This window comes from Pelophylax lessonae, assembly GCF_965119305.1.
Source record: "Pelophylax lessonae genome assembly, chromosome: 6".
NCBI lineage: Eukaryota > Metazoa > Chordata > Amphibia > Anura > Ranidae > Pelophylax > Pelophylax lessonae.
In genome coordinates, this window is record NC_138773.1 from 82,625,999 (window position 1) to 82,637,446 (window position 11,448).

At 44.2% G+C, this 11,448-nt stretch overlaps 1 protein-coding gene across 2 annotated transcripts; it reads left to right on the top strand.

The window, feature by feature from the left end:
* The first annotated feature begins 1,315 nt into the window (after window positions 1-1,315).
* Window positions 1,316-11,233, top strand: LOC309557463 (proteasome assembly chaperone 3-like). 2 transcript variants are annotated; one of them, XM_082260185.1, is made up of 3 exons: window positions 1,316-1,400; window positions 7,805-8,027; window positions 11,017-11,233. In XM_082260185.1, exons 2-3 carry the CDS (start codon window positions 7,812-7,814, stop codon window positions 11,167-11,169), a joined length of 369 nt encoding a protein of 122 aa, XP_082116311.1. In that variant the 5' UTR covers window positions 1,316-1,400; window positions 7,805-7,811; the 3' UTR covers window positions 11,170-11,233. The 2 variants fall into 2 exon arrangements, with proteins under 2 accessions (XP_082116311.1, XP_082116310.1); XM_082260184.1 differs by having other exon boundaries at window positions 1,373-1,476.
* The last annotated feature ends 215 nt before the right edge of the window (window positions 11,234-11,448 follow it).

Here is an 11,448-nt window from a genome sequence, read left to right on the forward strand (position 1 = left end):
GCTTCCACCACACCTCAGGGAATGCTCACTCACCAGACATAAATGATTAGACTGCCTTTAAACGTCAGACCAGACCAGGTAAGGGCAAATCAGAAACTGCTGAATCTCCAGTATCCAGGCCAGATATCTCCCCATTCACAGATCGGAAAATTGCACTTGTTCCATATCCCAGCTCGTCCAGTGTATGTGTACAGAGCGTGATGTAAAACATAAAGGGCTCATAGGGTAGTAGTTCACCGCAATTTAATTACTAGTCAACCCACAAACTCCCCCACTCTATGCACTCACATGTAACACACTGCAAAAAGGCATAAATAAAAAGTATCCAATGATAGCAGCCGTGGCGCTGCCGGGAAGCTCACGGCTCCTCTCCAGCTCGTCAGCCCAGTATGTGACCACCATTTCTACAGTTTCCCAGGAGGGGTAGTGGTATCCCTCTTCTCCCCCTTCCGTGGGGAACATTGGTATGGGTAGTGTCACAGAGCGTATACATATTTATGCTAGCATTGTATCAATGTGGTAGTTTGGAAATTACCTACCTTACTTCCCTTTTTTTCTGTATGTGTTGGCTATTGCTGCCATCTGTATAATTTCTATTTTAAACACTTACAATAAATGTTATATTTTATATACCGGTGCCATTAAAGAGGAAGTAAACCCTCTGAAAAAAAAATGTGAAAAAAAAAAACCTGTAAAGACAATGGCATAATGAGCTAGTATGCATCGCGTACTATCTCATTATGAAGCACTTACCTAAAAACGAAGCCCCCGCAGTGCCGTCAGGATGGCCAACATGTTCGGCCATCCTGCTTCCTGGATTGCGTCCTCCGGCCATCTGATTGGCCGGAGGCACGATTACATCACTCCCGCGCATGCACGCACGAGCTGCCGTTCACGGCACAGGGCTCTGAAGAAACGGCACGGGTGGCCGTTCCTTCAGAGCGCATGCGCTAATGACGTCATCAGCTGCATGCACTGTAAATATCTCCTAAAAGGTGCATGTTTAGGAGATATTTATAGCACCTATAGGTAATCCTTAATATAGGCTTACCTATAGGTAAAAGTATTTTAAGTGGGTTTACGATCACTTTAAAGTCCATGTTTCTTTTTCCATTTTCGCTTCTAAAAGCACGGTTTTTACAGCTGCTTCAGAACTGGCTTTGCAGCTTGATTTTTCAAACGCCCTGCTGCATAAATTGAGAATTTTCCTCTCTTTATTTAATAAATAAATCGTTTCTACCAGCAGGTGGCGTAGGTACGTTTATTTTCCTTGTCCATGCTGTTCTGTACGATTCTTGTTTCTACTAATAAAGTTGGAGTTTTGTCAGTGCAGAGCCTGCTGGGAGTTGTAGTTTTCTTTCTCTCAGCTCTTCCTGTGTTGAAGAGGAAGCGTGAATAAGGTGAGCTGATGAGAGGGTGAGGAGCAGGTGATGATGATGCTGGGAGATTACACAGCAGTCACACATGCCTCATCAGGTATACAGCTAGTGTAGGCCTCATGCCTGGTTGGAGTGATCAGAGCACATGGCTGTGGTTTTTGTATACAGCATCCTCAGGAAGACTTTCCATCTCATCCTGACTATGGAATTCTTCTTGTTGTTGAGCTTGCTGGGAGTTGTAGTCCCCCAGTGAGGAGGTATTGTGTAGTAATCACTTCTCAGAGGTCAGAGCCCAGACAGGCTGTTCTACTAGTAGTGAGGTCTGTCTGCCATTTCTATACATTGTATATAGAAGTATAGCAGGACCTGCCCCATAGACCCCTCCATTCATCTGAGGGCCCCAGGAGTGCCTCATGCACATTGGAGGTTTTGCTCTCTCTCTCTCCTAGACTCCTTTCCTCTTGGCAGAAAAAAGCGCTTGATGTTTGTAAATGTGTGTAACGCGTTAAGGTGCGTTAAAACGATTGTTTTCTCATTAAAAAAAAAGAAACCCTGCAGGACAAAGGCATAATGAGCTAGTATGCATCGCATACTAGCTCATTATGAAATACTTACCTTAGAACAAAGCCCATGCTTGGTCGTCTGGACAACGCTGTGGGAGCTGACATGCTCCCTCTGCGTCTCTTCCTGGTTCGGCGGCTCCGGCGCTGTGAGTGGCCGGAGCTGCGATGACATCACTCCCGCGCATGAGCTGGACCTTCAGAGCACATGCGCCGCAGACGTCAGCGGCTGCATGCAGGTTGAATATCTCCTAAACCGTGCAGGTTGACATTTCTGCTAACTGATCTGGGGGTGTCGTTAACTTTTGACACCCCCAGCGTATCGCATATGGCAGTGTGAACTGCCAGGGGTGCAGATGCGATGCGGGAACACGCTGTATATTCGCAGCCTTCCCGCATCGCAGAAATGTGAACCGGCACTAAGACTGAGAACCAAGCGATCCAACACCGCCAATCACCTGGTTCCCTCAAGCAGAGAGCTGGTGACTGTCAGTCAGCTTTAACCACCTCAATACTGGGCACTTAAACCCCCTTCCTTCCCAGACCAATTTTCAGCTTTTAGCACTGTTGCAATTTGAATGACAATTGCGCGGTCATGCAACGCTGTACCTAAACCAAATTTGTGTCATTTTTTCCCCACAAATAGAGCTTTCTTTTGGTGGTATTTGATCACCGTCAGGTTTTTTCTTTTTTGGTGCACAAATAAAAAAAATACTGAAAAGTTTGAAAATTTTGTAAATAGATACGTTTTTTCCTGCACTGATGAGGCCGCACTGACAGGCACTGATGAGGAGACACTGATGGGGTGGCACTGATATGCAGCACTGATGGGCACTGATATGTGGCACTGATAGATAGCACTGATATGCAGCATTGGTGGGCACTGATAGGCAGCGCTGATGGGCACTGATTGGCGGCACTGATGGGCACTGATAGGTGGCACTGTTGGGCGGCAATGATCGGCACTGATGGGCGGCACTGATGGGCACTGATAGGCAGCACTGGTGGGCAATAATGGGCACTGGTGGGCGACACTGATAGATGGCAATAACGGCACTGGTGGGCAGCACTGATAGATGGCATTGATGGGCAGCACTGATAGGGAGGGCACTGGGGGGCTCTCTGAGCCCTGTTTGCCATCCCTGGTGGCCATGGTGGGCATCCCTGGTGGTCATGGGTGGGCATCCCTGGTGGCTCTAGTGGCACTCCCCCCCCCCCCCCCCCCCAGGGCTGCACTGGTAATCAATGTTCTGATTACCAGCACAGACCCCCCCTGTGATCAGTGAGTAATTAGAAATACTCACTGATTTCCCCCCCCCCCCCCCCGCTGCAGCACAGATCATCCCTCTTCTCCTCACTGACAGGATCTGTCAGGAGGAGAAGAGATCGAAGCCGTTACAACGGCTCTATTTACATTACATTATGGCTGTGATTGGACACAGCCGTCATGTGATCAGGAGGGCCAATCACAGGGCCCTCCTGCCGAATGATACACACAGACACAGACACATCGAGATCGCGCCGCTGCGGGTGCCCGCGGCAGCGCGATCTCTCTCCTTCTGAAGGACGTTCCGGAACGTCCGATCAGAAGGAGGAGACTCCCACCCGGCCGTATATGTACAATGGCCCGGGTGGGAGGTGGTTAAAGCACCCCCACTAAAGGAGAAGTTCCCTCTTTAACCACTTCAGCTCCGGAAGGATTTACCCCCTTAATGACCAGGCCATTTTTTGCGATTCGGCACTGTGTTTCTTTAAATAACAATTGCGCAGTCGTACGACGCTGTAGCCAAATACAATTGATGTCCTTTTTTTCCCTCAAATAGAGCTTTCTTTTAGTAGCATTTGATCACCTCTGTGGTTTTTAGATTTTGCGGTATAAACAAAAAAAGAGCAACAATTTTGAAAAAAACACCATATTTTTTACTTTCTGCTATAAAACATTCCCAATAAAAAGATTTTAAAAATCAATTTTTTTTATCAGTTTAGGCCAATTTGTATTCTGCTACATATTTTTGGTAAAAAAAAAAAAATTCTGTGACAGGCAAAGAATGTTCAGTGTTTCAGTTAAGCTGAAACACACAATCTCTCTGTGCCTGTGTGACAGAAGACTCACTTGCTTTGTTTACATAGGCGGGCGGCTCTTCAGTCAGTGTCTCTGAAGATCGCGGGTGGCGATTGAGCCCGCTCCTCCCGTGGTCTGACTCCCGCTGTGCGAGACTGCATGCACATAATCACATAGATCTACGCAATTATGCGCAGCCAAGCCACCCTGCCGCACTAAATCTGCACGGGGTGGTTGGCAAGAGGTTAAAAAAAAAAAATTAACATTTTATTGCAGGTAAAAAAAGTACGTGTTTTATTTTTTTTCTAAGAAGCCTGCAGAGCATTGCACCTGCGATCTGCAAACTCTGGCTGGTGCGCACTCTTAGCATAGCTGTCTGCTTGTATGTTGTACAGCCAGGCAGTTACCTGAGAGCAGGAAGGTCAATGGACTACGAGTGCACTCACCATTGCCTTCACAGCTCACTGAGAGCTACAAATCATCAGCCGCAATAGATAAAGGAACTTGCACTTTGGGGGTACATAAAAAAAACACACACATACTCACCTATATGCCGCAGCATCAGTCCCACATTGGCTGCAAGGCTAGGTTCACATCTGGCCTTTCCTGCTGCTCGCATCTGCTTGAGCATACTCATTTGAATGGGGAAAAGCAGGGAAAGGGTTCCTGCACCTTTTCAAAAAACAAAGCTGCACAGAAACTGCATGGAGCTTTTGCACCATGTGGTTTCATGCACCCACAAATGGGCACTTTCCGATGTGCAGGGGTGCCATTAACGGGATATTAACCACTTAAGCCCCGGAGGATTTGGCTGCTCAAAGACCAGGCCCTATTTTGCGATTCGGCACTGCGTGAATTTAATGGACAATTGCATTCAAACCCCTTCACACATGTTAGCCACATAACAAAGCCAAAACTCCACTTTCCTCTGTAATGTCTCACTTTTTTATTTTGTAAAAAGAGCTCTAACTCACAGTAACACTCACTTTAACCAGTTCTGGACCGGACCGATTTACCCCAGGCAATATTTTGGAGTCGGCACTGTGTTAATTTAAGGGACAATTGCGCAGTCGTGCGACGCTGTACCCAAATTAAATTGACATCCTTTTTTTCCCACAGACAGAGCTTTCTTTTGGTGGTATTTGATCACCTGTGCGATTTTTACTTTTTGCGCTATAAACAAAAAAAGAGCGACAATTTTGAAAAAATAACAATATTTTTCTAATTTTTTTATATGAAATTCTCAAAAAAAAAATGTAAAAATCGAATTTTTTTTTTTACATTTTAGGCCAATTTGTTTTCTGCTACATATTTTTGGTAAAAAAAAAAAAGATAGTACGGAATCAGTGGTTTTTCTGGGAATTGCCAACATCCCTGTGATATAGACCAAAGAACAATTCCCCTAAAGAATGGGACTTTAATTGGCTATAACCAGAACTTGAGTATTACGTTTTTTTTCAAAATTTTATTGTACAAAAATACAAATTATATCATATTTTTGGTAAAAAAAATTCCAATTTGTAAACCCTTTCTCTTGAACTTTATTAAACTATTTTGATGGGGAAAAAAAAATCGCAATAAGCGTATTTTAATTGGTTTGCGCAAAAGTTATTGCGTTTACTAACTACGGGTAGATTTATGTAATTTTTATTGTTTTTTTAACTAGTAATGGCGGCGATCTGCGATTTTCTTTTTTTTGCGGGACTGCGACATTGCGGCGGACTGATTGGACTCCTGACTGACATTTTTTACACTTTTGGGGGTACCAGTGACATAACTACAGTAATCAGTGCTATAAATATGCACTGTTACTGTAAAAATGACACCGGCAGGGAAGGGGTTAACTTTACTGGTGATCAAGGGGTTAAGTATGTCCCAAGGGGCGTGATTCTAACTGTGGGGTGGCGTGGCTTGTGATGTAATCACAGAGATATATGATCCTACATAGCAGGATCGCATAGCCTCTGTGATTACTTCAGTGAGAATGACAGACGGCTGTGTTTACATCAGCCGTTTGTCTTTCTCCCTCTCCTGCGGGAGATCGCGAGTGGCTGACGGCCATCGGAGCCGCCGGTCACACGCGCTGGCTTACCAGGCGCTTGCCCCCTACAGGCTTGTGGGTGAGCGACATAGGTCTACGTCACTTTGCCTGTAAGCGGCTGTAAATAGTAATAGTCGTTAGGTGGTCGGCAAGTGGTTAAAGGCATTTTTTTCTTTTTTTTTTTCTTTAAATAACAAACATGTTATACAGTGCCTTGAAAAAAAGTATGCATACCCCTTGAAATTTTCCACACTTTGTCATGTTGCAACCAAAAATGTAAATGTATTTTATTGGGATTTTTTAGACCAACACAAAGTGGCACCTAATTGTGCAGTGGAAGGAAAATGATAAATGGTTTTTAAAATGTTTGCAAATAAATATGTGAAAAGTGTGGCATGCATTTGTATGTTTCCTATATAGTTCCTGCTCCTTTCTAACAGTCTGAGTGAGTCACAGGTGGAGTGATATCAAATGCACTCCGCCTGTAAGGAGACTGGCGAGATACAGGAAGCATCTTCCTCCAGTGCGGCGCCGCTCCTGAGTCTCTAGCAAGCATTTCCTACCTGCAGTACCCACAGCAGTACCAACCTGAGCCAGCAGTACCCACAGCAATACCAGTCAGCAGTACTAGCCTGAGCCAGCAGTACCCACAGCAGTACCAGCCAGCAGTACCCACAGCAGTACCAGCCTGAGCCAGCAGTACCCACAGCAGTACCAGCCAGCAGTACCAGTCAGCAGTGCCAGCCTGAGCCAGCAGTACCAGCCAGCAGTACCAGCCTGAGCCAGCAGTACACACAGCAGTACCAGCCTGAGCCAACAGTTCCGCCAGCAGTACCAGCCTGAGCCAGCTGTACCCACAGCAGTACCAGCCAGCTGTATCCACCAGCAGTACCAGCCAGCTGTACCCGCCATCAATACCTGCCAGCAGTACCAGACATCTGATTGGGCAGCACTCGGGCAGAGGGTGTGGTGAGCTGGTCAAAAGGTGCACTTTACCTTTAAGGTAGCTCATTCATTTGACTGATGTGCCTAATGCACTAAAACTCACTAAAAACTATGCATTTTTATTTAGTAGTAGTGCAATACTGTGCATTGTGGAGCGCTGCAACTTGCTTCCTATGAATAATGCATTGAAGAAAGAATGACACTGCAACACACTAATACATGTAATGTTCATATTACCATGGCACAGTGGTGTAAAAGCTGGCCATTTTCCTGGCCCTTGGCACCTTCTATGTCAGATGCTCACATCTTACCGTTCAGTCTGAGCTCACAGGATGATAATAAACGTGAATAGAGCTGTGATTCTCACTTGTGAGTTAAGAAGGTGGGAATCACCATTGACCTTGTTAGGGTGGTGTCTTTTCATCAACTATCCTATTGGGAAATATTCTTTTATATTATGAATCTTTTATTATGTCATTATTGGGACAGTAGCATGTGGTTCAGTGCTGGCATGTTTCACAAGTGCAGTACGTTTGCATGCTGCACATCATATATATTACAGCACACTCGCATGTCTCTAGCACAGTGTTTCTCAACTCCGGTCCTCAGGGCACACTAACAGGCCAGGTTTGCAAGAAAACTGAAATACATCACAGGTGAGATCATTTGCTGCTCAGTGATTGGAAGTATTCTAGTCTGCATCTCCCCAAGGTAATACCTAAAATCTGGCCTGTTAGTGTGCCCTGAGGACCGGAGTTGAGAAACACTGCGTCTAGCAGGACCTGAAATTAAGATTTTCACTTGTTGTCATTCATAGAGTGGACATGGAAGGACAGCCTGTGGTGACCTCCAAGCAAGCTGAAGAGGTGATTAATGGGTGTACTACCCAAGTTGTCTGCTCTGCCTTCACAGATCATATTCTGATTGTGGTGACACAGTACGGGACGTTTGGCACACTGGTCTCTGTCACTCCTAACACAGTAACCGGAGACCTGGAAAAACGCACCCTTACCGCCAAAGTCCTTCTAGGATGTGATGAGGTAAGCATGACATTCTGTATTATTTTCTTCTGAAGGGTCAAGGCATAGGCTCAGTGGTTAGCACTTCTGCCTTCCAGCACTGGGGTCTTCTAGTCTAATCTTGACCAGGACACTATCTGCATTGAGTTTGTATGTTCTCCCAGTGCTTGCTTAGGCTTCTTCTGGGTACCCTTGTATCCTCCTAAATTTTTACCATGCTGTTGGGTCGATTGGAAATTGTCTAAATTGGCCTGAATAAGGTTCTAAGGTTCCTAGCTATAGCTATGGCCTTTCATTGCAAACCCTGTTAACGCTCACTTCAGTATGTATTTTAGGCCTGGAGCCAGATAAAATTAGGGTTCCCTGTTAAGAAGTGCACTAAAAATTACATCACAGTTATGACAAAAAGGAAAGCAAAGCCATACTTGTAATTTGCAAAAAAAACTGTCTTTCTGTAAAGTATGCATGTGGACTAGGACTTTTCAAGCAACAATCCTCAGTTTAAAACTCATGAAATTGTATAGTAAACTTACAATTAAAAAAAAAAAAAAAAAAAAAAGGTAGGTCACAGTTCCCATACCAGCACAGTAAGTAGTAAACTACTGTTCTGTGTTATCTGCCAGCCTCGTGTAGGAAAAAATCACCCAGTACTATAAACACCCAAACGAATAAAAATGGGACTACCAGGCTCTTACCAGGTCTGGAGTCTCACTGGGAACTTTACTAGATCCAAATACTGTAGTTATCACTTATAATCTCCTCACTGATGGGACACTAAAGTGTGACTTGATTTGCAAAGTGATCAGTCTATTTGCTTTCAGTAAATTAACCCCAATAAGGTTTGGTCTGTGGTAGTCCCCATAGTGAGCGGAAGGATATTGGGAAATATCACTGTCCACCTAAAGTGGTTCTAAAGCCTCAGGGTTTTTTTCCTTAATGCATTCAATGTTTTAAAGTAAAAAAACCTGTGCTGCAAGAGCCCCCCTCCCTATTCTTCCCCAAGTCCGATCCAGTGACGTGCACAAGAGCAGTGGCTCTCGCCGCTGTCTCCCTCCTCATTGAGCAGATTTATAGCAGCAGCCGCCATTGGCTCCTGCTGCTGTCAGTCAAATGGGGCCAAGTGGCTTTCCTTGGGGGTACTTGCCAGAGAGGAGCACTGGTGGGGGACCCCGTAAAGGGAGGCTCGGGGCTGCTCTGTGCAAAACCATTACACAGAGCAGGTTAGTATGACATGTTTGTTTTGGTTTAAAAAAAAAAAAATTAAGGTTTATAATTAAATTAATGATGGATACCTTTTTGATTCCAGTGTTCACTTGATAAATGATCTCTTTAACCACTTGCCGACCAGTCACGTTGACTGTACTGCGGCAAAATGGCACGATTCCGTCCAGCGACGTAGACCTACGTCGCTGGACTCCTCCCCTTTGGGCGGCGCTCACGCGCCGCCGGAGGCTCGCTCCCGCTGTATTCAGTCACAGCGGGAGTCGGGCCATGGGAGGAGCAGCGGCTATCGCCGCTGCTCTTCCCCGATCTTCGGGGAATCGAGTCTGGAGATCCGCCCGCTTGTGTAAACACAAGCGGGCAGATCTCCTAAGTGACAAACAGTGACAGATTGCAGGGTTCAGCATAGCTGAACATGCGATCTGTCCCTGTGTCACTCAGTCACCTCCCCCCACACATGTCAGTAAGCACCAGGCATACATTAACCCCTCCCTCTCCAATAAAGTTAACCCCTTCCCTGCCAGTGTCATTTTTACAGTAACAGTGCATATTTATAGCACTGATTACTGTAGTAATGTCACTGGTACCCCCAAAAGTGTCAAAAATGTCAGTCAAGGGTCAGATCTGTCCGCCGCAATGTCGCAGTCCCGCAAAAAAATCGCAGATCGCCGCCATTACTCGTTAAAAAAAAACACCAAAAATGACAGAAATCTTTCCCTTAGTTAGTAAACGCAATAACTTTTGCGCAAACCAATCAAAATACGCTTATTGTGATTTTTTTTTTTTACCAAAAATAGGTAGCAGAAAACAAATTGGCCAAAAATTTAAAAAAATTTAGATTTTTACATTTTCTTTGGGGGGAATTTCATATAAAAAAATGTGAAAAATATTGTTATTTTTTCAAAATTTACGCTCTTTTTTTGTTTATAGCTCAAAAAGTAAAAATCGCACAGGTGATCAAATACCACCAAAAGAAAGCTCTGTTTGTGGGAAAAAAAGGACGTCAATTTCGTTTGGGTACGGCGTCGCACGACCGCGCAATTGTCCGTTAAACTCGCACAGTGCCGAATCGCAAAAAGTGGCCTGGACGTAAGACAGCAAAATCCTCCGGTGGTAAAGTGGTTAAAGGATAAGTTCATCATTAAAAAAAAAAAAATAAATGCACATTCTTTTTTTTAGGTTAAAAAATGTGCAATTATTTTTTTTTCTTAGGCGCTTATAAAACATTGCACCCGTGATCAGCAGATGACGGGTGCAATGTCAGGCTCCCCTGTACAGGCAGGTAGGTACTGAAGTCCAGGAAGATGAATGAAGTGCGAGATGGCTCACTAGCGCCCTCGCAGTTCATTGAGAACCACAAGCTATCTGCTGCAATGGGCAGTACTTGTAGTTCATTCATTCACAGAACTTTGTAAATGATTAACACAATTGTGTGGGCGGAATTCGCTGTATTTGAATTGTGACAATGAGGAGAAGATCACAATGTGGGATCAGGTCGGAGTTCTGGTGTGTGCTTTAGTATCATGTTGCACCCTGAATATGGGTGTAACATGCGACATGTAAAGATACTTCCCTGAAGCTTTTAAATATTAATATAGGAATGTTCTTGAAACTGGTTGACATGAAGCAGTCTGTACGCTTTGTTTAGTGATAATTAACATGGAAGGTGTGAATGTGCCTATGATGCGCAAAGCAACTATTCAAATTCCATGTGACATTTTCATAGTGCAAGTAAGGAAATAAAAGTCCACCTTTTTTTAATATATATTCTTTATTCCTATTTCTCTAGCCTCTGGTTCACGTCTGTGCCAAGAATTTGGTTAGCTTTGTATCTCAAGAGTCGAAGAACAAGACGGTACTTCTTGGCATTGCGCTAAAAGACAAAAGTCCAGACTGTATTACTGCACTGAAAGCCCTGATAAAGAGCTGTCAGGTTTGGTGATGGGTTAAATGTCTCATCTGAAATAATTTTGCTGTAAATGATTTTTGAATATATTTGGAATGTGTATATTGGATATTGCATTCATTTTGTATTAAATACATTTTATACATAAAATTTATTGCTTGAGCTTTTATTTTTCTTTGTGTTTTGTGAGCAAAAATTATGTTTATAGCCTGAACAGTGTGAATGCCCATCCTGTATCTGTACTTTGGAATTCTAAAACAGGTTATTGGGTGCATGGTCAATGGTGGGCAATACTCCATAAGTATTCTTTGCTGT